General features: G+C 39.1%; 4 protein-coding genes across 5 annotated transcripts; all 4 read left to right on the forward strand.

Annotated features, from left to right (window-relative positions):
* Positions 1-1720: 1720 nt before the first annotated feature.
* On the forward strand, positions 1721-23970 carry LOC125297350 (zinc finger protein 664-like). The gene is made up of 3 exons (XM_048247680.1): positions 1721-1903; positions 3554-3902; positions 22907-23970. Exons 1-3 carry the CDS (start codon positions 1877-1879, stop codon positions 23872-23874), a joined length of 1344 nt encoding a protein of 447 aa, XP_048103637.1. The 5' UTR covers positions 1721-1876; the 3' UTR covers positions 23875-23970.
* On the forward strand, positions 5989-7817 carry LOC125297500 (zinc finger protein 664-like). The gene is made up of 2 exons (XM_048247856.1): positions 5989-7500; positions 7742-7817. The coding sequence occupies exons 1-2, from the start codon at positions 6308-6310 to the stop codon at positions 7815-7817; spliced, it is 1269 nt and encodes a 422-aa protein (XP_048103813.1). The 5' UTR covers positions 5989-6307.
* LOC125297360 (gastrula zinc finger protein XlCGF8.2DB-like) lies at positions 12041-13687 on the forward strand. Its single transcript, XM_048247696.1, has 2 exons — positions 12041-12664; positions 12833-13687. Exons 1-2 carry the CDS (start codon positions 12316-12318, stop codon positions 13507-13509), a joined length of 1026 nt encoding a protein of 341 aa, XP_048103653.1. The 5' UTR covers positions 12041-12315; the 3' UTR covers positions 13510-13687.
* Positions 15548-18811, forward strand: LOC125297349 (zinc finger protein 726-like). 2 transcript variants are annotated; one of them, XM_048247679.1, is made up of 3 exons: positions 15548-17434; positions 17605-17713; positions 17882-18811. In XM_048247679.1, exons 1-3 carry the CDS (start codon positions 17102-17104, stop codon positions 18631-18633), a joined length of 1194 nt encoding a protein of 397 aa, XP_048103636.1. In that variant the 5' UTR covers positions 15548-17101; the 3' UTR covers positions 18634-18811. The 2 variants fall into 2 exon arrangements, with proteins under 2 accessions (XP_048103636.1, XP_048103635.1); XM_048247678.1 differs by having other exon boundaries at positions 17605-18811.
* Positions 23971-27279: the final 3309 nt, after the last annotated feature.

The following is a 27279-nucleotide window of genomic DNA, read 5'->3' on the forward strand; positions in this document are numbered from 1 at the left end:
TTTGCTAATTTGGCAACCCAAATAGGAGGACGCGCTAGCCCATTATTAATACGCTATTCTAGAATGAATCGTTCAAAACATAAACGAAAAATTCCAAGACATTCCGCCCCAGAACTCATTTTTTCATGGGTTTTACGGGTTAGAGTAATGTTGTCAAATAAGCCATTACTTCAATTCATCGTGTTTCCTTACTCTCTGACAATATATGGTGATCATTTTTGGAATGGTTACAGTTTATTTTCCATTATTTCCTACATACTGGACCTTTAAAGCCTGAGACAGACAGTTGCTGGAGGTGGCCGGAACACTTGGCATAGGATTCTAAGTGCTCTACTGTGATGTCATAATCGCCAATGTTAAGTCTATGGGGAAATTTTTAGTAGTTTTTAATTAATAGTTCAAAAAGTATAAATGTTACAAAGTTGAAGTACATAGCTGAAGTCACCTAGATAAGACCTACGCAACACAGTTTGAACGAAGTTTCTACGTCTAACGGTTGAAGCTGAATTAAACGCACAAGTACATAGAAGAAAAATAAGAAGAAATCGGATAACAGTAGAGCGCATTTTCATGCCCTCTAAATAAATGTAACAAATATCGCCTAGATATTGGTAAATATTAAAGGGACACCAGGCAAGCCTGATGCTTTTTCTCTACGAAACTCCCCCTCGCTCAGTCTGAAGCTCTTTTCCTTTTCTTTGCATCTTCCGTCAAGGGTTTTTGCTGCTTCTTCGCCGGCTCTGCCCTGCCATTATACACACGTTTGCAACAACACGTTTTGTTAGCCTGACTCTGTGCTGTGGATGCAGGATGTAAACTGATCCTGCTTCGGTCAGCGGGTACGATACACTGAACTTGCAAGCGCGATATTCTTCCTACAGGCAGTAGGGGCGGGCGAGAGAGTCTTCATTCACCCTTTAATGAGTCATTTAACCATAAACCGACTTACGAAGATGAGTAATTAACACGAAAACGTTGCCTGGTGTTCCTTTAAAATCAGAGGATATACAGCTGACTAAGAGTTTGTGAAAGCAGACTCAATGATCACAAAATGCTAAGCATGCATCTAGGCTATTTGAGCTGTAAATTGTTCAATACATGATTTCATGCAGACATTTTGTTTTTGGTTTTCCAAGTAATTTCAGTACTGTAATAGGGTACTGTACTTGATTTGTCTTTACTCCAAAACAACACAACTGCAATTTTTATTGATATTGATTGATATTGTGGGATTGATATTGTGATATTGTTTGATTGTGGGTTTCTCAATGATACAGTATACATAGCTAAGTTTGAATGGAGTAGGCTGGGCACTGAACTGGGCAGAATAGATTGGAAGAATATATTTTGGGCAGCCATGGCCTACTGGTTAGCACTTCGGACTTGTAACCGGAGGGTTGCCTGTTCGAACCCCGACCAGCAGGCACGGCTGAAGTGCCCTTGAGCAAGGCACTTAGCAAGGCAACCATATATTATATATATATATATATATATATATATATATGTGTGTGTTTATTATTATTATTTTATCAATAAAGGCTGTACTATTGGTCCTATTGTACTGTACTATTGAAAATATTTAACCAATCATTTTCTAATAAATAATTTATTTCACATAGGTTTATGTTATAGGGTTAGGAGGACTTTTATTTTGAAAACAATACTAGCATGCTTTTAACTGCCTTTGCTAACACGGATATCGGGTAGCTGCTATGAATATTCTATTTTCGCTAGAATCACGGGGCTCAAGTCGCGAGCAGGAAAGTTTACAGGAACGCGAACGTTCATAGATGTTGGTTCAAGACATGTTGCGGAGTCGAAGACAAGCACGGTTCCACGTCTAATCAGACAAACACCAAATCAGCAGATCAAGTTGATGGAGCAGCGAACTTGCCGGAGGAAGGTATGTGTTTTTGTCACAAACAGTAGACAAGAGCTAGTTAGCCAAACATCCCAGGTAACTAAGGACCGGTGATCTCAACACAGCAATAACTTGCATGCATTCAAACTTTCAGCAGTTTCTCCTGGAAGTTATGGTTGAGCCAATAACCTCGCTTCAGTGTTTCCCGTAGAATGTTTTTCCATCAGCGGTGCTGTAGCAGCTAGCTATGTGCCGGTGTGCAGTGGCGCAAAACGCCATATTGGCTATGCAGCATGCGAGCTGTTCTGTGTACCCAGATATGGGCGATACGACAGGAGGAATAACATATAAAAGTATTTTCTGTAATTAGCTGATTTTGTCTTTAAAACAGGGTGGGTAAACCTTTTGGCTCAAGGGCCACATTGGGTTTTGAAAATTGGCCGGCGGGCCGCATCCCCCCAACCCCCACAACACACAAACACATTTTTTATAGCCTATCATTTAGTATCAAAAGTAATTTTGTTTTCAATAAGGCCACGTCAATTCAACCAGGGCCCACGCACTTAGGTCTCAAATAGTAAAATTACTTTTATGTAAGATAAATACTTAACAAGATACAGCCAGTTATTACGGGGGGAGGGGGTTGTCGGTTTTGTTCGGCCTCTTTTTTTGTCAAAGTTCACAAGCCCATAGCGCAAGAACTAAACCATGCTTGCTGGTACATAAATAAGAATAATATATTGCAAAATCGTCACGTTTGGTCTGGAAGATCCTGCATGGTCACAGTTGTCCCTCAAAGCTGATCAAAACTTTATTGGAGTTTTTGGCTGGGCTCTGTTTAGGCCTTCAGAAGACATATTTGTACTCAACATAGGCTCTTGATTCATGTTCCCTATTGAGATAAGTAGAAACACCCTCACAAAAAGCAATGAACAGAACATAAATTCCTTCAGGGTCTGAACAGCAGAAGTTAGAAGTCGGAAAAATCTGTCTGGTTCTCATTTTTAGAGCACCTAAACACTTTGTGGGAATATACAAATATTTTTTTTAAATATTTTTTTCTTTATTCTCCATGATCCCTTCTTTTTAAAAACACCAATTTGACTTGACTCATGCAAATCTTTCTTTTTTATTTTCCACCCTGAACATGGGCAAAATGCACTATTGAGATAAATATGTTTTATATATAGAGTTACCACAGTGCCACCTGTGGTTGTATAGACTAAGCAATTTAGCCTGCCGTCTTCTATGCAATGCTTCTGTGGCAACAACAATCCTTCAACAATCGTTAATGTTTTGTTAAATGCACATGCAGAGGAGGGGCAGCGGGTTCGTTACGAAAGAGCGGGGCGGGGCAAGGAAAGGCTGTGTGTGTAAAAAGCACAGCCCAATGAAAGGATTTTATCTTATCTTTAATTTAACATAGAACATTAATGTGTGGCAGGACGGTTTTGATTTCATGGCGTCCCGCCACAGATTAGTCAATGTATAGGAAACACTGTACAGTTAGCCAGACAGACCTGCAGAGTGAATCCCAAGTTTACCAAAGGTTCATTTGGGTATTCCCTGGCTAGCAGCACACATCATTTGTTAACCATTAATTTATTGAAAGTTGCTTTCTATTAATTAAAAAAGAAAGAAAACCCAACTTAGCCTTTCTATTTTGTCTTTATTCTGTTTCTCTGACTACAGGAAATTGAAAACTGTGTACGGGCTCATCTTTGTATTACTAGCAACATGGATCTCGGACTTCCATTTAGTTCTAGCTGTGCTGAAACACACCAGGTTGACCTGAGAGTGATCGTGAAAGAGGAAGATATAAAAGAGGAGGAATATGGTCATATGATTGCATGTCCAGGTGAAGATGAAGAAGAAGAAAAGCCCTTTGCAGAGCTGCATTGTAAATCTGAAACAGACGTCACAGAGACACCAGAGTCTACTTACAATGAAATGCTACAGACAACAGTGAAGACTGAAGTGAAGAAAGAGGAGGAGGAAGAGGAGGAGGAAGAGGAGGAACAACATGAACATCTGCTGGAAAGTAAGTCCTCTCACACACAGCTAAATATATCGGTGTCTTGCACTGAGTTTTGTGACTCTAGAGCAGGGGTCTCAAACTAAAATGAGCTGGGGGCCACTGCTGCCAACGTCATCTGATTGGAGGGCCATGTCAGTGTTGGATGGATATTCTCCTTCAGAATCAGAATAGGTGAATAACATGGCCTACCCAAGACTTCAACACATGTGAACGTTTTTTCAACATTTGGTGTAGGCCTATTTCTGCTTCAATTTGTGCAAAACTATGGCCTCCATAGCTTCCGCGTCATTACAAACAAATGCACGTCTTGGTGTTTCTCGCGTTTAATACAAGTATTTCCTGAAAACTTTGTGCAGTGAATTTGGGCTTGAATCGAAGTTCTAGATGTCCAGCAACTAGTGAAGGAGAGTACACATGAGTTGTCACCATACATGGATCTATCTTCTATTTTAGTCAGTGTTGTTTGTCGCAATTAAAAAATACTCTCAAGGGCCGATTTACATTATTATTTTGACATTAGATCGCGAGCCGGGATTGGGAATTATCACACTTGCTAAACTCTCGCGGGCATGAAGAAATCGGAACTGCAAACGTTTTGCTCTACACACATTTGTCCTCTGCCTTCGAGTGGATACTGTGATTAAGTTAGTTAGCAAGTTAGCTCTGGGGTAGCAAAAATGTAAGTGTGCCGCCTTCAGGTACCGGAGATCACATTATCCACTCGAGGGCAGAGGACAAAAGTGTGTTCAGGAAAACGTATGCATTTCAGACTTTAGACATCCCCACGAGAGTTTAACAGGTGCGATAATTCAAAATCCACATGGTATTTTACCATAGAAAAATCGCCAGATACCGGATACCGATCTCCGTTTATAACTGATCAGTAATGGGAACCGGATAAATCCACAATCTACTCTAACCTCCTCTTTGTTGTCCTCATGATTTTCTTTTATAAGTTAAGCTATTAAGCTTAAGTGTCATTTTCATCGAAGCTTTTTCCGTATTTAAAAACAAACTCCAAATGACATTCTAAATAGAAAATAAATGACTAATAATTACGTTTTTGACTTAATTTTGTTTTGATTTTCTCTGGGATTGTATAGAAATTTGTCTTTGTTTTGGGTTAAAAGTGCAACAAGGAAATATAGCCGCAAGCGGCACATGACAATTCGGAATCCAATAATGCACTCACTCATGTGGTGCATTTGTCAAGCGCTTAATGTGTGTGCTGTTTGTTTCTGCTAGTTTTATACATCTGTCCCTGAGTGACTGTGAGGGATGTGTAATTTCATGAGTTTTCGTGCATGGGATGTATATTTCACATTACATTTCCATACACCCCATCCCATCATAATATAAATTCAGGACAACAGCAAGTTCATACACCAACTGTGAAATGAGTTTGAGGAAACTTTTAGAAATGGTAGCGGTAAGATCAGTGAAATAGTCAATCCAGCTGTTGCGAGATGGTGGCACTATACCAGACATGCATTTTAGGCATGCAGTTCTTGTTCAGAGAAGAACGTTAATTCTAACGTAACGGAGAACAGCTTTAGGCCCTGTATAAGGCTATAAGATATTAGTGTTGTTTTTGCATGTTTATTAAAGGTGCAGTCAATGATTTTACTTAATTTCAAGCCCATACATTCTTTTTGTCACATTCAGCAAACTATGTCTGGAATGTTGCATCATCTGATCAGCTCTTCTGTTCGGTCGTCAGAGAGTGCTCCCATCAAACTAGTTTGAGTAAATATCTACGATTTTTCAACGACTAGGAATCTTGTACGGTCACTAGAAGTCTGTAACTAGATTCCTTTAAATTATTTCCTGTCTTGCACCAGATATCAACGGGAACTCAACGAGGATTGGCAAAAAACATGAATATATAGATTAAACTTTTTTACTAATTTAAATCATACACACTTATTCTTAAATAAATACCAGAGAGATATTCCTCCTCAAAATCTTTTTGATGCTAATGTTTATATACAAGTCAATGGGTGGATTGCAATTTATATGGATAGATGGCACTATTGCTCATCTAGTTAATCTACCTGGGCAGGAAAAAAAAGTTTGAAAACCAGTCTGATTTCACTCTTTTACTGGAATTAGGATTATCCTTCTTTTTGGAGGGGTGTCCAATTACTTTCAACCCTGAGCGCATGCCGAAAATTTGATCGAATCAGATGTGATCAAGCCCCCCTAAACTTGATTACTTTTCAACAACTGGGCCATGATGCAGACCCATAAGTAAAATGTCCTATTTGTTCACTGACCCTCTCTTTCTTGTAATGTTCAAGTCATAACTAGTGATTATACTTCTGCATTTAAATTCTATTTGAAGTTAGATATTTCTTCGTCAGTATCTAATCTAGAATGTGGAACATCTATCGTCATTCTAAGTCTCTATGGTAACTCTTCCAGGCGTATCAGAACATCCACATGTAATGGCACAGAAGATCCATGGACAGAATGATGAACTCAACCTGCAGCTCAAAGGAAGGCTGCACCACTGCACAGTCTGCAGGAAGAGTTTCACAGCCCTGAGAGAACTTGACAAACACCAGCAAACACACTCAGTTAGAGTGAACGAAAAAGAGAGGTCTTGCAAAAAGCCACATAAATATTCTCATTGTGAAAAAGCATTCACAACACCCTCAATAGTCAACCGCTACATGCTTAGCCATACATGTAACCAGTGTGGAAAAGCATTCACACAAAAAGCAACTCTTAAAAACCACATGCTAATACATACAGGAGAGAAACGTCATAAATGCGGCCAGTGTGAAAAAAAAACCTTTTCTCATAGTTCATCTCTTAAAACCCACATGCTAAAACACACTGGAGAAAGGCCTCATAAATGTGCCCAGTGTGGAAAAGCATTCACACAAAAAGCAGCTCTTAAAAACCACATGCTAATACATACAGGAGAGAAACGTCATAAATGCGTCCAGTGTGAAAAAACCTTTTTTCATAGTTCATCTCTTAAAACCCACATGCTAAAACACACCGGAGACAGGCGTCATAAATGTGCCCAGTGTGGAAAAGCATTTATAACCTCCACAGATCTCAATCGCCACATGCTTACACATACTGGAGAAAAGCTTCATAAATGTGACCAGTGTGGAAAAACCTTTTCTCAGTGTTCATCTCTTAAAACCCACATGCTAAAACACACTGGAGAAAGGCCTCATAAATGTGCCCAGTGTGGAAAAGCATTTATTACCTCCACAGATCTCAATCGCCACATGCTTACACATACTGGAGAGAAGCTTCATAAATGTGACCAGTGTGGAAAAACCTTTTCTCAGTGTTCATCTCTTAAAACCCACATGCTAAAACACACTGGAGAAAGGGCTCGTAAATGTGCCCAGTGTGGAAAAGCATTTATAACCATCACAGATCTCAATCGCCACATGCTTACACATACTGGAGAAAAGCTTTATAAATGTGACCAGTGTGGAAAATCTTTTGCACAAATTTCAAATCTTAAAACCCACATGCTGATACACACTGGAGAGAAGCCTCATGAATGTGCACAGTGTGGAAAGGTTTTTACACGCTCCACAAATCTTAAAAAACACATGCTCATACACATAGGGCTGCACAGTCCCGCCCACAGCCAAAATGTGGTTAGGTGCCGGAAGTAAGATTCCCATTCATTTGTCCCATTGACGTTTTGGAAAAATCCGTATGTAAAGAGTTTTACAGCATGTCTTAGGCTAAGCAGCTATGGCATAACTCATAAGCATACAACATATCATTTCGAGTGAAAAAACGAAGAGAAAATCCAAAAAAATCAAAGGTACAAGACTCTGTACATATTTTCTTTCCGAGCGAAGAAACTACTCATCCCATAAACCACCACGCCTCACTGAATATAAACAAGGACGAAACGGCACGAATATTGCCATTTGAACGTCTTCCAACCAGTGACCGCACGGGAACCCTTTCCTCCAAACAGTGATTTTTTATGTAGTGAATGTGCAGTTAATAGCAGTTATTTCAGGAGTAATCGTGTAAATAATAGTGTTTTGATATTGAATTTTATATTTATCATCGTGTATTTTATATCGTGTGTGTGAAAGCGGTTAACGTTAACGTTAGCAACATGGTACATTGCTTTGTACTTGACCGTCATCCTATGCTGTACTGCTCAGTAGGGCTGATGCATGGACCGGTGCATGTTCTGCTCTTGGACCACCATATTCAGTTTATTAATTTGCCGTGAATTACACTAAACAGTGACACTCAATGACGCTCAACAGTCAATAATGTGACCCGATTTAAAGTGGCTTTCACCCCTTTGGACACTGACTAAAACATATTTCATACCCGTGTTGCAGCATGTAGGCTAATGTTAGCTGTATTATGTAATGACGGAAATGCTAAAGGTTAGCCTGTCAGCTACCTGAAAAGTTTGAGTGTTTGAGTGTCCTGACTAAGTTTGTGTGATGTATAAACCACAATCCTTGTTGATACAAGTACCAATATTCGTCAAGAAAGTTTTAAACCACATTTAAGATTTTCGCCATAGGCAGTAAAATACCATCTTTGTCAATGATTTCTGCTGAGAAAGTTTCAAACTATGACCATAACGGCCTTTCCACCAATCAGAGGCATCACTGTGGGATTGCCGGATTGTGGGTAATGAAGTACTTATTCAAGAGATTGCGCCATTTATCTCAAAACGAGGTTAGTGCCCCATGAACTCTTGGCGTCTATATGAGCATACTGTATACAATCACTTAGTACAGCCGTAGCTGGTTTTAAGTCTACAATGTGCAGTTAAGTTTTTATGGCTTATACCGCAATTGTTAATGGAGAAATTGCATTGGATTTTTACTTCCATCGGCATCGGCTGTGGGCGGGACTGTGCAGCCCTATTAGAGAGAAGCCTCATAAATGTGCCCAGTGTGGAAAAGCATTTATAACGACCACAGATCTAAATCGCCACATGCTTACACATACTGGATAAAAGCCTTATAAATGTGTCCAATGCGGAAAAGCTTTTTCACAAATGTCAACTCTCCCCTCACTGCTCCCCAAGCGCCGCTGTAGCAGGCAGCTCACTGCGTCGGGATTAGCATGTGCTTCACCTCATGGTGTGTTCACTGTGTGCTGAGTGTGTTTCACTAATTCACAGATTGGGATAAATGCGGAGACCAAATTTCCCTCACGGGATCAAAAGAGTATATACTTATACTTCTAAGTGTGAAAAAGCATATCAACATTACTCAAACCTTCAAAAGCGCATGGTGGTTTACACTGGTCCTACATGAAGAGGCCAAAGAATTGTGAGGAAAAAGCTCTATTTTGACAGCATGAAACGTGTCGTCTGAGGTGTACGGATTAACGGTTTGTAATGACACGGAAGCAATGTAGGCCAGAGTTTTGCTCAAATTGAAGCAGAAATACACCAGATGTTTGGGGGGGGGTTACAAGTTTACTTGTGATGAAGTCTTAGGTTATTCACCAATCTGATTTTGAAGGAGAATATCTGTGTCATTCCGTGTCAAATCGGAGAAAATCCAGGAAAATGGTTGCAGCACCGACTCGATTTTCCTCAAAGTTTGTCTACACAATGTTTAGGTTCCATAACTAAAACCTGTAAAAATGTTTTAAATTCCATTGTTTTCAGTCTTTTTGCTCTTGATTGTTTACACTCTCTCAAGGTCTTATTTTGGAGGCCATGTTTGGACATTCATATCATAAAAAAATTATTATTCCTGACCAAACTTTGTAGAATGAAAGACATGTTCGCACGATTCAACCATTAAAAGTTTGTACCACAGTCTCATTGGTTTTATAGAAGTCCCTCGTTTCAGAAAAAAAACATGCAAAAAAGTGATATTGACCGTCTCAAAACTCCTTTATTGTGACACACCTTCCATCAATCAGTATTTTCTCTAGAAATATAATCCTTTGTTAATGTTGTCCCAAAATGTGAAGTGTCCAAAACAAAAGGTCATGACCATAATAAGGATGAAACAAGGTGTATTTGTATCTTTGTCATTTTCATGCAACTGAAATGGTATGTGGGGTAGCTAGTAGGACCATAAAAATCTGTGGAAATAACATATGGACATTTAGTGTGTAAAGTACCAATATTGTCCCAAGTCCCATTCACAGAATAAATGCATGTAGTTACAGGTGTTTTGGGAACACCAAAATAAACATTTACAATAAAAAAAAAAAGGTTTTAGTTATCCTGGGTTTTCCCATGCGGCTAGGCAGCCTGGATTCCATGGATCTGATTTCCACATCAACGAAGGAACCAATCACAGAATGGGGGACTTTATGCATCCCCTACATCCCCGAGAGTTTAACAGGTGCGATAATTCAAAATCCCCATGTTATTTTCCCATAGGAAAAATCACCAGATACCGGATACCTCTCTCAGTTTATAACTGATCAGTAATGGAAACCGGATAAATCCACAATCTACTCTAACCTCCTCTTTGTTGTCCTCATGATTTTCTTTTATAAGCTATCGAGCTTTAACCTGACAATAGCCAGATGAATTTCGTTCCGCCTAGCTCCACTCATCCATCTGGAAGCGATCCATTGAAGTGATGCTTCAGAAGGCTGGGCCTAATCAAAAAATGCTTGCATATGATTGAATAAGCCACTTGTCCGTCATCTATTGACGTGCTACTTCAACCACTCACATCGAAGCCAACCCGTGACTCTAATAACAGTCTCACAGTCGCTTCTACGCTTATGTCACATCTATGAAACTCCCCTCCTGCGCCCTGATTGGCTGAACCATAAAGTCGGTTGCAGAAATCACTCTCAATGGAAGAGGTCCCAGATGGATGTGAGTGAAGCTAGGCGGAGCTAAGCGGAACGACATTCATCTGGCTATTGTCAGGTTAATCGAGCTTAAGTGTCTCATTAATCTGGGTCATTACTTTTTCTTTTTACGTTTTTATGATTTACAATTTTCATTGAATCTTTTTCCATATTTAAAAACAAACTCCAAATGACATTCTAAATAGAAAAGAAATTGTTTAAAAAGATTTTTTGGCTTAATTTTGTTTTGATTTTCTCTGGGATTGTATAGAAATTTGTCTTTGTTTTGGGTTAAAAGTGCAACAAGGAAATATAGCCGCAAGCGGCACATGACTATTCGGAATCCAATAATGCACTCACTCAATGTGATGCGTTTGTCAAACGCTTAATGTGTGTGCTGTTTGTTTCTGCTAGTTTTATACATCTCTATCCCTGAGTGACTGTGAGGGATGTGTAATTTCATGAGTTTTCGTGCATGGGATGTAGATTTCACATTAGATTTACATACACCCCATCCCATCATAATATAAATTCAGGACACCTGCAAGTTCATACACCAACTGTGAAATGAGTTTGAGGAAACTTTTAGAAATGGTAAGAGGTAAGACCAGTGAAATAGTCAATCCAGCTGTTGCGAGATGGTGGCACTATACCAGACATGCATTTTAGGCATACAGTTCTTGTTCAGAGAAGAAAGTTAATTCTAACGTAACGGAGTAACAGCTTTAGGCCCTGTATAAGGCTATAAGATATTAGTGTTGTTTTTGCATGTTTATTAAAGGTGCAGTCAATGATTTTACTCAATTTCAAGCCCATACATTTTTTGTCACATTCAGCAAACTATGTCTGGAATGTTGCATCATCTGATCAGCTCTTCTGATCGGTCGTCAGAGAGTGCTCCCATCAAACTAGTTTGAGTAAATATCTGTGATTTTTCAACAACTAGGAATCTTGTACGGTCACTAGAAGTCTGTAACTAGATTCCTTTAAATTATTTCCTGTCTTGCACCAGAAATTAACGGGAACTCAACGAGGATTGACAAAAAACATGAATATATAGATTAAACTTTTTTACTAATTGAAATTACACACTCTTATTCTTAAATAAATCTCATTAAGAGATATAAATACCAGAGAGATATTCCTCCTCAAAATCCTTTTGATGCTAATTTTTATATACAAGTCAATGGGTGGATTGCAGTCTATATGGATAGATGGCACTATTGCTCATCTAGTTAATCTACCTAGGCAGGAAATAAAAGTTATATTATTTGACCAAATTCATCCAGAAAACCAGTCTGATTTCACTCTTTTACTGGAATCAGGATTATCCTTCTTTTTGGAGGGGTGTCCAATTAATTTCAACCCTGAGCGCATGCCGAAAATTTGATCAAATCAGATGTGATCAAACCCCCCAAAACTTGATTACTTTTCAACAACTGGACCATGATGCAGACCCATAAGTAAAATGTCCTATCTGTTCACTGACCCTCTCTTTCTTGTAATGTTTAAGTCATAACTAGTGATTATACTTCTGCATTTAAATTCTATTTGAAGTTAGATATTTCCTCGTCAGTATCTAATCTAGAATGTGGAACATCTATCGTCATTCTAAGTCTCTATGGTAACTCTTCCAGGCGTATCAGAACATCCACATGTAATGGCACAGAAGATCCATGGACAGAATGATGAACTCAACCTGCAGCTCAAAGGAAGGCTGCACCACTGCACAGTCTGCAGGAAGAGTTTCACAGCCCTGAGAGAACTTGACAAACACCAGCAAACACACTCAGTTAGAGTGAACGAACAAGAGAGGTCTTGCAAAAAGCCACATAAATATTCTCATTGTGAAAAAGCATTCACAACACCCTCACTAGTCAACCGCTACATGCTTAGCCATACATGTAACCAGTGTGGAAAAGCATTCACACAAAAAGCAGCTCTTAAAAACCACATGCTAATACATACAGGAGAGAAACGTCATAAATGCGTCCAGTGTGAAAAAACCTTTTTTCATAGTTCATCTCTTAAAACCCACATGCTAAAACACACTGGAGAAACACCTCATAAATGTACCCAGTGTGGAAAAGCATTCACACAAAAAGCAGCTCTTAAAAACCACATGCTAATACATACAGGAGAGAAACGTCATAAATGCGTCCAGTGTGAAAAAAACTTTTTTCGTAGTTCATCTCTTAAAACCCACATGCTAAAACACACTGGAGAAAGGCCTCATCAATGTACCCACTGTGAAAAAGCTTTTACACACTTCTCCACTCTTAAAAGACACATGCTCACACACGCAGGAGAGAAGCCTCATAAATGTGCTCAGTGTGGAAAAGCATTTATAACCCCCACAAATCTCAATCGCCACATGCTTATACATACTGGAGAAAAGCTTTATATATGTGTCAGGTGTGGAAAACTTTTTGCACAAATTTCAAATCTTAAAACCCACATGCTAATACACACTAGAGAAAAGCCTCATAAATGTACCCAGTGTGAAAAAGCTTTTACACACTACTCAACTCATAAAAAACACATGCTCATACACACTGGAGAGAAGCCTCATAAATGTGCTCGGTGTGGAAAAGCATTTATAATGACCAAAGATCTCAATCGCCACATGCTTACACATACTGGAGAAAAGCTTTATAAATGTGTCCAGTGTGGAAAACCTTTTGCACAAATTTCACATCTTAAAACCCACATGCTGATACACACTGGAGAGAAGCCTCATGAATGTGCCCAGTGTGGAAAAGCTTTTACGCGCTTCTCAACTCTTAAAAAACACATGCTCATACACATTAGATAGAAGCCTCATAAATGTGCCCAGTGTGGAAAAGCATTTAACCTCCACAGATCTCAATCACCACATGCTTACACATACTGGATAAAAGCCTTATAAATGTGTCCAATGCGGAAAAGCTTTTTCACAAATGTCAACTCTCCCCTCACTGCTCCTCAAGCGCCGCTGTAGCAGGCAGCTCACTGCGTCGGGATTGGCATGTGCTTCACCTCACGGTGTGTTCACTGTGTGCTGAGTGTGTTTCACTAATTCATGGATTGGGATAAATGCGGAGACCAAATTTCCATCACTGGATCAAAAGAGTTTATATACTTATACTTATATTAAAGCATTTGACGGGTCCACAGATATTAAACTGTACATGTGTACACACTCTAGAGAAGCCTCATGTTCTACACTAAGTGTGAAAAAGCATATAAACATTCCTCAAATCTTCAGAAGCGCATGGTGGTTCACACTGGCCCCAAATGAAGAGGCCAAAGAATTGTGAGGAAAAAGCTCTATTTTGACAGCATGAAACGTGTCGTCTGAGGTGTACGGATTAACGGTTTGTAATGACACGGAAGCAATGTAGGCCAGAGTTTTGCTCAAATTGAAGCAGAAATACACCAGATGTTTGGGGGGGGTTACAAGTTTACTTGTGATGAAGTCTTAGGTTATTCAACTATTCTCATTTTAAAAGGAGAATATCTGTGTCATTCCGTGTCAAATCAGAGAAAATCCAGGAAAATGGTTGCAGCACCGACTCGATTTTCCTCAAAGTTTGTCTACACAATGTTTAGGTTTCATAACTAAAACCTGTAAAAATGTTTTAAATTCTATTGTTTTCAGTCTTTTTGCCCTTGATTGTTTACACTCTCAAGGTCTTATTTTGGAGGCCATGTTTGGACATTCATATCATAAAAAAAGTATTATTCCTGACCAAACTTTGTAGAATGAAATACATGTTCGCAGTACGATTCAACCATTAAAAGTTTGTACCACAGTCTCATTGGTTTTATAGAAGTCCCTCGTTTCAGAAAAAAAACATGCAAAAAAGTGATATTGACCGTCTCAAAACTCCTTTATTGTGACACACCTTCCATCAATCAGTATTTTCTCTAGAAATATAATCCTTTGTTAATGTTGTCCCAAAATGTGAAGTCTCCAAAACAAAAGGTCATAACAATAATAAGGATGAAACAAAGTGTATTTGTATTTTTGTCATTTTTATGCAACTGAAATGGTATGTGGGGTAGCTAGTAGGACCATAAAAATCTATGTGGAAATAACATATGGACATTTAGTGTGTAAAGTACCAATATTGTCCCAAGTCCCATTCACAGAATAAATGCATGTAGTTACAGGTGTTTTGGGAACACCAAAATAAACATTTACAATAAAAAAAAAAAAAAAGTTTTAGTTATCCTGGGATTTCCCATGCGGCTAGGCAGCCTGGATTCCATGGATCTGATTTCCACATCAACGAAGGAACCAATCACAGAATGGGGGACTTTAGACATCCCCACGAGAGTTTAACAGGTGCGATAATTCAAAATCCCCATGTTATTTTCCCATAGGAAAAATCACCAGATACCGGATACCTCTCTCAGTTTATAACTGATCAGTAATGGAAACCGGATAAATCCACAATCTACTCTAACCTCCTCTTTGTCCTCATGATTTTCTTTTATAAGCTATCGAGCTTTAACCTGACAATAGCCAGATGAATTTCGTTCCGCCTAGCTCCACTCATCCATCTGGAAGCAATCCATTGAAGTGATGCTTCAGAAGGCTGGGCCTAATCAAAAAATGCTTGCATATGATTGAATAAGCCACTTGTCCGTCATCTATTGACGTGCTACTTCAACCACTCACATCGAAGCCAACCCGTGACGCTAATAACAGTCTCACAGTCGCTTCTACGCTATGTCACATCTATGAAACTCCGCCCTGCGTCCTGATTGGCTGAACCATAAAAGTCGGTTGCAGAAATCACTCTCAATGGAAGAGGTCCCAGATGGATGTGAGTGAAGCTAGAAGAGCTAAAGCGGAACGACATTCATCTGGCTATTGTCAGGTTAATCGAGCTTAAGTGTCTCATTAATCTGGGTCATTACTTTTTCTTTTTACGTTTTTATGATTTACAATTTTCATTGAATCTTTTTCCATATTTAAAAACAAACTCCAAATGACATTCTAAATAGAAAAGAAATTGTTTAAAAAGATTTTTTGGCTTAATTTTGTTTTGATTTTCTCTGGGATTGTATAGAAATTTGTCTTTGTTTTGGGTTAAAAGTGCAACAAGGAAATATAGCCGCAAGCGGCACATGACTATTCGGAATCCAATAATGCACTCACTCATGTGGTGCGTTTGTCAAGCGCTTAATGTGTGTGCTGTTTGTTTCTGCTAGTTTTATACATCTGTCCCTGAGTGACTGTGAGGGATGTGTAATTTCATGAGTTTTCGTGCATGGGATGTAGATTTCACATTAGATTTACATACACCCCATCCCATCATAATATAAATTCAGGACACCTGCAAGTTCATACACCAACAGTGAAATGAGTTTGAGGAATCTTTTAGAAATGGTAAGAGGTAAGACCAGTGAAATAGTCAATCCAGCTGTTGCGAGATGGTGGCACTATACCAGACATGCATTTTAGGCATACAGTTCTTGTTCAGAGAAGAAAGTTAATTCTAACGTAACGGAGTAACAGCTTTAGGCCCTGTATAAGGCTATAAGATATTAGTGTTGTTTTTGCATGTTTATTAAAGGTGCAGTCAATGATTTTACTCAATTTCAAGCCCATACATTTTTTGTCACATTCAGCAAACTATGTCTGGAATGTTGCATCATCTGATCAGCTCTTCTGTTCGGTCGTCAGAGAGTGCTCCCATCAAACTAGTTTGAGTAAATATCTACGATTTTTCAACGACTAGGAATCTTGTACGGTCACTAGAAGTTTGTAACTAGATTCCTTTAAATTATTTCCTGTCTTGCACCAGATATCAACGGAAACTCAACGAGGATTGGCAAAAAACATGAATATATAAATTAAACTTTTTTACTAATTGAAATTACACACTCTTATTCTTAAATAAATCTCATTGAGAGATATAAATACCAGAGAGATATTCCTCCTCAAAATCTTTCTGATGCTAATTTGTATATACAAGTCAATGGGTGGATTGCAATCTATATGGATAGATGGCACTATTGCTCATCTAGTTAATCTACCTAGGCAGGAAAAAAAAGTTATATTATTTGACCAAATTCATCCAGAAAACCAGTCTGATTTCACTCTTTTAATGGAATCAGGATTATCCTTCTTTTTGGAGGGGTGTCCAATTAATTTCAACCCTGAGCGCATGCCGAAAATTTTATCAAATCAGATGTGATCAAACCCCCCAAAACTTGATTACTTTTCAACAACTGGGCCATGATGCAGACCCATAAGTAAAATGTCCTATCTGTTCACTGACCCTCTCTTTCTTGTAATGTTTAAGTCATAACTAGTGATTATACTTCTGCATTTAAATTCTATTTGAAGTTAGATATTTCCTCGTCAGTATCTAATCTAGAATGTGGAACATCTATCGTCATTCTAAGTCTCTATGGTAACTCTTCCAGGCGTATCAGAACATCCACATGTAATGGCACAGAAGATCCATGGACAGAATGATGAACTCAACCTGCAGCTCAAAGGAAGGCTGCACCACTGCACAGTCTGCAGGAAGAGTTTCACAGCCCTGAGAGAACTTGACAAACACCAGCAAACACACTCAGTTAGAGTGAACGAACAAGAGAGGTCTTGCAAAAAGCCACATAAATATTCTCATTGTGAAAAAGCATTCACAACACCCTCACTAGTCAACCGCTACATGCTTAGCCATACATGTAACCAGTGTGGAAAAGCATTCACACAAAAAGCAGCTCTTAAAAACCACATGCTAATACATACAGGAGAGAAACGTCATAAATGCGTCCAGTGTGAAAAAACCTTTTTTCATAGTTCATCTCTTAAAACCCACATGCTAAAACACACTGGAGAAACGCCTCATAAATGTACCCAGTGTGGAAAAGCATTCACACAAAAAAGCAGCTCTTAAAAAACCACATGCTAATACATACAGGAGAGAAACGTCATAAATGCGTCCAGTGTGAAAAAACCTTTTTTCATAGTTCATCTCTTAAAACCCACATGCTAAAACACACTGGAGAAAGGCCTCATAAATGTACCCAGTGTGGAAAAGCATTCACACAAAAAGCAGCTCTTAAAAACCACATGCTAATACATACAGGAGAGAAACGTCATAAATGTGTCCAGTGTGAAAAAACCTTTTATCAGAGTTCATCTCTTAAAACCCACATGCTAAAACACACTGGAGAAAGGCCTCATGAATGTGCCCAGTGTGGAAAAGCATTTATAACCTCCACAGGTCTCAATCGCCACATGCTTACACATACTGGAGAAAAGCTTCATAAATGTGACCAGTGTGGAAAAACCTTTTCTCAGTGTTCATCTCTTAAAACCCACATGCTAACACACACTGGAGAAAGGCCTCATCAATGTACCCACTGTGAAAAAGCTTTTACACACTTCTCCACTCTTAAAAGACACATGCTCACACACGCAGGAGAGAAGCCTCATAAATGTGCTCAGTGTGGAAAAGCATTTATAACCCCCACAAATCTCAATCGCCACATGCTTATACATACTGGAGAAAAGCTTTATAAATGTGTCAGGTGTGGAAAAGCTTTTGCACAAATTTCAAATCTTAAAACCCACATGCTAATACACACTAGAGAAAAGCCTCATAAATGTACCCAGTGTGAAAAAGCTTTTACACACTACTCAACTCATAAAAAACACATGCTCATACACACTGGAGAGAAGCCTCATAAATGTGCTCGGTGTGGAAAAGCATTTATAACGACCACAGATCTCAATCGCCACATGCTTACACATACTGGAGAAAAGCTTTATAAATGTGTCAGGTGTGGAAAACCTTTTGCACAAATTTCAAATCTTAAAACCCACATGCTGATACACACTGGAGAGAAGCCTCATGAATGTGCCCAGTGTGGAAAAGCTTTTACGCGCTTCTCAACTCTTAAAAAACACATGCTCATACACATTAGATAGAAGCCTCATAAATGTGCCCAGTGTGGAAAAGCATTTAACCTCCACAGATCTCAATCGCCACATGCTTACACATACTGGATAAAAGCCTTATAAATGTGTCCAATGCGGAAAAGCTTTTTCACAAATGTCAACTCTCCCCTCACTGCTCCCCAAGCGCCGCTGTAGCAGGCAGCTCACTGCGTCGGGATTGGCATGTGCTTCACCTCACGGTGTGTTCACTGTGTGCTGAGTGTGTTTCACTAATTCATGGATTGGGATAAATGCGGAGACCAAATTTCCATCACTGGATCAAAAGAGTTTATATACTTATACTTATACTAAAGCATTTGACGGGTCCACAGATATTAAACTGTACATGTGTACACACTGTAGAGAAGCCTCATGTTCTACACTAAGTGTGAAAAAGCATATAAACATTCCTCAAATCTTCAGAAGCGCATGGTGGTTCACACTGGCCCCAAATGAAGAGGCCAAAGAATTGTGAGGAAAAAGCTCTATTTTGACAGCATGAAACGTGTCGTCTGAGGTGTACGGATTAACGGTTTGTATTGACACGGAAGCAATGTAGGCCATAGTTTTGCTCATATTGAAGCAGAAATACACCAGATGTTGGGGAGGAGTTTACTTGTGATGAAGTCTTAGGTTATTCAACTATTCTCATTTTAAAAGGAGAATATCTGTGTCATTCTGTGTCAAATCAGAGAAAATCCAGGAAAATGGTTGCAGCACCGACTCGATTTTCCTCAAATTTTGTCTACAAAATGTTTAGGTTTCATAACTAAAACCTGTAAAAATGTTTTAAATTCTATTGTTTTCAGTCTTTTTGCCCTTGATTGTTAACACTCTCAAGGTCTTATTTTGGAGGCCATGTTTGGACATTCATATCATAAAAAAGTATTATTCCTGACCAAACTTTGTAGAATGAAATACATGTTCAAGAAGTAATGATTCAACCATTAAAAGTTTGTACCACAGTCTCATTGGTTTTATAGAAGTCCCTCGTTTCAGAAAATAAAACATGCAAAAAAGTGATATTGACCGTCTCAAAACTCCTTTATTGTGACACACCTTCCATCAATCAGTATTTTCTCTAGAAATATAATCCTTTGTTAATGTTGTCCCAAAATGTGAAGTGTCCAAAACAAAAGGTCATGACCATAATAAGGATAAAACAAGGTGTATTTGTATCTTTGTCATTTTCATGCAACTGAAATGGTATGTGGGGTAGCTAGTAGGACCATAAAAATCTGTGGAAATAACATATGGACATTTAGTGTGTAAAGTACCAATATTGTCCCAAGTCCCATTCACAGAATAAATGCATGTAGTTACAGGTGTTTTGGGAACACCAAAATAAACATTTACAATAAAAAATATACTTTAGTTATCCTGGTATTTCCCATGCGGCTAGGCAGCCTGGATTCCATGGATCTGATTTTCACCTCAAAGAAGGAACCAATCACAGAATGGGGGGGGGGGCAGCAGCAAGATGACTACACCAAAGCGGTTATGAGCTACGTAACATACATTTGATAGGCATTCGTAGCGTCCAATAAACAGCTATGGGCATTCGTAAACCACGTCTCAAATACAAGAAAATGAATGTGTGGTTCCCAGACCCCATCTCAATGAGGTATTAACTCTGGTATTAAGATATTAACTCTGATACTTGAATGTAATAAAATGCCTATATTTTACTTCACATATTTGAAACAGGATAAGACATTCCTAATATCTTGAAAATGAAAAAGTTTGCCAAATATATTGAATTATGTCCTAGAAGTTATATTTTACCCATTGACCTAGAATAGGCCTTAGCTGGGGATACCCTTTCATGTTCCATCATTCATTGGTCAAGTCCTCAAAGGCCATCTTCATACGTCGTCTTTTTGATGTCCTGTCATGGTGGTGGCTAGGACTGGCACTATTTTCCTTCATACAATAACAGACTCCGAATCACCAGTGTTCTTATCAACCACACCTGTGCTGCATCATATAACAGCTGGAAAGGGCAATTTTTTGCATTCTTCAGCATTTTCTTTTGCTACAAGCCATGGTAAGAATACATGCGTTTGCATTGGTGGCACTGTTAACCTTTTTAGTAGCACTATGGTTCAATGTGTTTGTGTGTGTGTGTGTGTGTGTGTGTGTGTGTATTCTATGCTATTGCATAGTTCAAATAACAAACAGATAATAAAATATCAAATTAACATTTGCACTGATTATCTACTATTTCTAAGCCATCGCATACTTCTGCACTTACAATACCTAATTTGAGTCTGCGGGGGTGTTCACACTGACAATTCCAACGACACAAAGTTCACTGCTAGTGGAACAGGATCTGTAGTCTTAAGAGAGCCAGATTGTATGCTTAAAGCCTGAGAGTGCCAGTTGCTGCAGATGGCCTGAACCCCTGGCACAGGATTCTAATTGCTTAATGGCCCTACTGTGATGTCATAATCTCCAATGTTAAGTCTATGGGGACATTTTTAATTGTTTTTAATCAATAGTTTAAAAAGTATAAAAGTTACAAAGATGAAAAACACAAAGCACACATGTCCTAAGTAAGACCTAACATAGTTTCTATGTTAAGTGGTTGAAGCTGCATTAATATAAGGGATATTCCACCATTTGGGGAATTACACTCATTTTCCACCTCCCCTCGAGTTAAACAATTGATTTTTACCTTTCTCCAGTTCATCCAGCCGTTATCTGAGTCGGGCAATACCACTTTTAGCTCCAGCCTAGCATAGGTCATTGAATCGGATTAGACCATTAGCATCTCGCCTGCTAGCATCATGTTTAAAAGTGACTAAGATTTCTGGTAATTTTCCTATTAAAAACTTGTCTCCAAGTTAGAAAGTGCAATAAGACCAACAGAAAATGAAATGTGGCAATTTTCTAGGCTGATGGAGCTAAAAGTGGTATCACCAGATTCAGAGAACAGCTGGATGAACTGGAGAAAGGTAAAAATCAACAATGTAATAAGCTGTTTTGAGATTGACATGGTAAACGCTCTCTAAGAGGAGTGTAAAGCAGTTTGCAGTAGCCTAGTTAATCACAACGTTGTTTATGCTGGAAAAAAATAGCGAGCGGCCTATGATGACCTAATTAATTAAACGGAGTGTCAATTCGTACCCCTATTCGTACCCCTGGTTCGAATAGCCTTGGCCACACAACTGGGCTATTCACACCCTGTTACATAACAACAAAAACATGTTGCTCGCATGCCCAAAAAACATGGCCGACATTCGTTTTTTCGTCAGCAGAAAGTGAAGAATTCTGAACGGTTTCAGCACTAATATCTGTTCAAATTAAATTTGAGATGGAAAAGTTGTGTTTTATTTTCATAATCTTTCTTCAGTGAACACATACAACCGTCAGTTTGTTAGCTAACAGAAATTTCGTGAATGACATTCACTTGCAAACCTCTTATCCTTGTGGAAGCAGATAGTGCAGTGGTCACAGGCAATGGCTGGCACGCGGGAGACTGGGGTTCAATTCCCACACGATGCATTTTGGCAGAGTGAGTGTGCATGTGTACCAACGTCTCTGGAGAAAGGACGCGCAATTTGAACAAGAAATCGGTTCTCAAACGTTTTGATTGCAACAATTAGCTAGTTCATGCACCAGGGTGTAAATAGCATGCAGTACTATAAACACCAGGGTACGAATAGCATCCACTTCTAACTGTACATTGATGCAAACAACATACCTTATTCAGAGTGTCTATTACACAGCTGAACTATTCACACTCTGTTATGTAACAACAAAAAAACATGTTGCTTGTTTTAAAAAAAAAAATATTACATTGTGTGATTGTGTGATCAATATGCCAGATTAAATGCACAGGGGTGCAAATAGCATACACTGATATTTGTACCAGATGAGGTAGTAATAGAACACATTGCTGTGTGCACCGGGGTACGAATAGAATTCACTTCTTATTGCACCAGGGTACGAATAGCATACACTGCTAATTGTACCAGGGGTGCAAATAGCCTTTCCCTTAATTAAATGCACGGCAGGCCGGATTATAGTGCGTGGCGGGCCGGATCTATGATAAACTAATAAATGCTCGGCTGGCCGGATTAAAGTGCATGGCGAGCCGCAGTTGGCCCGCGGGCAGTAGTTTGGACACCCCTGCACTAGTGTAACTAGTGATTATACTTCTGCATTTGAATTCTATTTGAAGTTAGATATTTCCTAATCAATATTTAATTGCTGATCTATTTGTCATTTTAATTGTAAGTCTCTATGGTAACTCTTCCAGGTGTATCAGAACACACACATGTAACGCAACAGAAGATCCATGGACAGAATGATGAACTCAACCTGCGACTCAAAGGAAAGCGTTTCACGGCCCTGAGAGAACTTGAGAAACACCAGCAAACACACTCTGTTGGGGTGAATGAAAAGAAGAAGTCTCGCAAAAAGCCACATAAATACTCTCATCGTAAAAAAGCATTTACAACAGCCTCACTAGTTAATCACCATATGCTTACACACACTGGAGAGAAGCCTCATAAATGTTCCCAGTGTGGAAGAGGTTTTACATATACAGCAACTCTTAAAAATCACATGCTAATTCACACAGAGGAGACGCCTTATAAATGTTCCCAGTGTGGAAAAGCTTTTAGAACATCGCAATATCTTCAACGCCACATGCTCACACATTCTTTAGAGAAGGCTCATAAATGTACCCAGTGTGGAAAAGCTTTTACAATGTCCATTTACCTTAAACTTCACATGTCTGTACACAATGGAGAGAGACGTCATAAATGTCGCCTATGTGGAAAATCATTTAGAACATCCCAAGATTTTCAACGCCACATGCTTACACATACCGGAGAGAAGCCTTATAAATGTGTCCAGTGTGGAAAAGGTTTTGCACAATTTTCAAATCTTAAAAGGCACATGCAAATACACACTGGAGAGAAGCCTCATGAGTGTGTCAAGTGTGGAAAAGCTTTTTCAAAAAGTTCAAATCTTAAAAATCACATGTTAATACACATTGGAGATAAGCCTAATGAATGTAGCCAGTGTGGGAAAGTATTTACACAAATGGAAACCCTTAAAACCCACATATTAACACACACTGAAGAGAAGCCTTATAGATGTGTTCAGTGTGGAAAAGCTTTTCCGCACCCTTCAAAGCTGGAAACCCATATGCTAACTCACACTGAAGAAAAGTCTCATAAATGTGTCCAGTGTGGAAAAAACGTATTCAATAATGTCTAGTCTTAAACGCCATATGGTAATACACACTGGAGAGAAGCCTCATGAATGTAACCAGTGTGGAGAAGCATTTAGACACCTCCAAACTCTCCAACATCATTTGCTAATACACACGGGAGAGAAGCCTCATAAATGTGGCCATTGTGGAAAAGCATTCAGAACATCCAAAAACCATCGATGGCACATAATTAAACATACTGATAAGAGTCTTCATAAATGTGTCCAGTGTGGAAAAGCATTTCCGGCCCCTTCAAAGCTTAAAACCCATATGTTAAGTCACACTGGAGAGAAGCCTCATAAATGTGTCCAGTGTGGAAGAGCTTTTTCAGTAACGTATAGTCTTAAACGGCATATGTTATTATTACACACTGAAAGAGATTAAAGAGGAGATGATAATTATGTTCAAAGTCAAAATGGTGAATTCACAAATACTGTTGATTTAATTAATTGTCAAAAAACTGTTTGATTTAATTCATTTAAATGTGATTTGGTTAAAACAACTAGCCTGGCTAACGTCAGACCTCATCTCATTGAGATGGGGTCTGGGAACTAGACATTCATTTTCTCGTATTTGAAGCGTGGTTTATGAATGCCCAGAGCCGTTTATTGGGCGCTACGAATGTCTATCAAATGCGTCAGTACGTAGCTCATAACGGCTTCGGTGTGTCGTCATCGTCTTGCTGCCCTCCCTCCATTCTGTGATTGGTCCCCTAACTGAGGCGAAAATTTGCTCTATGCAATCCAGGCTGCCTAGCAGCGTGAATAAAATTGCGCGCGTATGGCAGCATGGGAAAACCCAGGCTATAAAACAACATTACTATGGTGAAATATGAGCCATGTTGACTAAATTATATTTGCATAGAAGTACAATGAGGGGAGAAGAACCGTAATACAACCCCAACACAGAAGTTGGGATATTGTGGAGAGGTTAGTTATCTATAAGAACCATGTTGAGTGTTGTACAAATACCATAGACTGTATATATAGAACTGGACAGTGTGCCGTCTGTTAAGAGTGATGCGAGCGTTAGTCCAGAGCCCCCTGGTGGCTGGCTGCAGTACAATGTGTAACTCCGCCCATCCCCATGTATTTCAATGGCCAAGTAGCCAACTTTCGGTGTCACTTTTCTCACCTAAAACTATTTTTGTATCAACAACTTTTTATTAGAAAAAATAGTTTTCAAGATGCTTCAATACACACAATTTTTCTTTTCTCGCTGAAATATTTTTTTTTAATGTTATATTAACAAATCTAAAAAGGGCGTGTTTACACCTATGATTGACAGCTGCCTGGCTGCAGACACGACGCTTTGTCCATTATGTTTTACCGTCTAGGCTGCAGACACTACCACGTCATCGCTCACTTATTTTAACGACACCTGATTTCGACACATAATCTAACCTATATAAGTGTTGCTGTTATTATCATTAGAGACCGTTCGTTATTTATAAATGGGGCCACCGGAGGGATTTTGAGTGCTTCAATCAAAAGTTGCATGACCCTCCCCTGCCTGCAAGAAAAATTTCAACGACCCTCCAGCAGTCTTAAGACATGACCCTCCCCGGCCAATTATCGATACCTTCCGCCCACGCTATAAAGCATTATGTAAACACATCAACTTAAGCAATCGTTCTAAACTCACCCTCTGCTTTCTGATCTTACACATCACACTTCACCAAGATGGTGGCCATTTCAGTAGATTTACTCACTAACATTGTTGTGGAAACACAATAAGCATGGAAACTAAATGCACACTTCCTGCAACTGCATTAGCCTACTTGAAATAAGTTACTCCTCTGGTAAGTATTCACATGAAATAAAACAATAAAACATTGAGACCACTCAACAAAGCACACTGGGTAATAACAAATTCAACACATGAACTTGTTGCTATGGACTCGTCTCTAGGCTTCCTCAGTCATTGAAAAGCTGCCGAAGCTGAACATTATCCAAAACTCAATTTCTCAGACGAAGGCCAATTTGGGAGCTTGCTACACTCCTTCCTTCTCAAATGACTTGAAAAGGCCGTTTGCACAATTTCACAAATAATCACAGGGACCGAAAAATACCTAACATGCCAACTTTTTCCGGGTTTAGGCCTATCATTTTGACTTTTCCCCACTGTCTTGCCGTTTTAATATTTTCCCGTAGAATATCCCATATAACTGTAATACTCTCATAACATTAGTCCTGCATTCTGGCCTGTCTCTGTGTTGTCCTGTTGTTACCCCTTGCCCTTCCAGAGAAACAGATGTATTCAAATCATCGTTTTGTTTGCTTGAATGCGAACTCAGAGTGATGTTAACCTACAGTAGGCCTATTTAAGTTAACAACGTGGTCGTGAGAGCACGATTCATTGGCGCTTGCAGTGTTCGGCCATAGGCTATGTCTACGTGCGCACCTGAGAGCCAAAGAAATCCCCCTGTATATTCACTCCAAGTTGGCCTACCATAACTTACCAACTTCTACACTGTAGACCATAAACTGGCCATTTATATGACCAATGTATTTGTTCAACTTTATGAAGCAGAATTACGCACTGCTACTTGGAACGTAACACATTTTTGTTGGCAGGAGAGAGAATGACAGCGATTAACAAATTGCACTTGTTGCTGGTTACCAATAAATAGGGCCTACTATATATTTTTTTGCAAACAACAAAAAACAGAAAGAATGGAGACAGCAAAACTAGAGATGGGCAGGAACAAGGTCAATTGGTAGAAATTAGTAGAAACGTTAGGAGCTGGATGTGTGGATGAATGAAGCACAAGTATGCTTTATAAGCATGCACACTGTTTAAAGTTAGGCTACACGGTAAACTACAAGTAAACCAAAGTTAAATTTAGCTTTTTTAGGGCTGGATAAAGTTGACCAAATGGATATAGGCTGTTAGGCGTGAATAAAGTAGGCTACTTTACTGCTCCAACCCTTCCAACGTTAATGGGGACGGATGTTGACATTTTCCATATTTTTATGGAGAAACCCGAAATCTCCCTTATTTTCATTGTTCAATGTTGACAGAGCTATGGAACGAAAGAGATCGTTATGGCGACAGAAATCAACAATCAAACAAGTCACTTTTGATTTTTGCTGTTTTCATTAATACAAAAAGATGGGTGACCCCCTCCTAGACAAAAAAAAAGTTAGGTGACCCTCCCCAGCAAAGAATAAAAAAGACATGACCCTCCCCTATTTTCCTCCGGTGACCCCGTTTATAAATAACGAACGGTCCCTTAGGCTATATCTTATCACAGTCTGACTAAATACAATTGATAGTCATACATTGTGTAGTTGTTTGTAAGAGACATCGTTGTTAGTTGTGACCGATTCTTTGTGAAAAAAAAAGATATGTGCTGTTCTTTCAGAGATGCTAAGTATATTAGCTCATAGCATGCTACATCATGCTAG

Source organism: Alosa alosa, chromosome 7 (assembly GCF_017589495.1).
Source record: "Alosa alosa isolate M-15738 ecotype Scorff River chromosome 7, AALO_Geno_1.1, whole genome shotgun sequence".
Lineage (NCBI taxonomy): Eukaryota > Metazoa > Chordata > Actinopteri > Clupeiformes > Clupeidae > Alosa > Alosa alosa.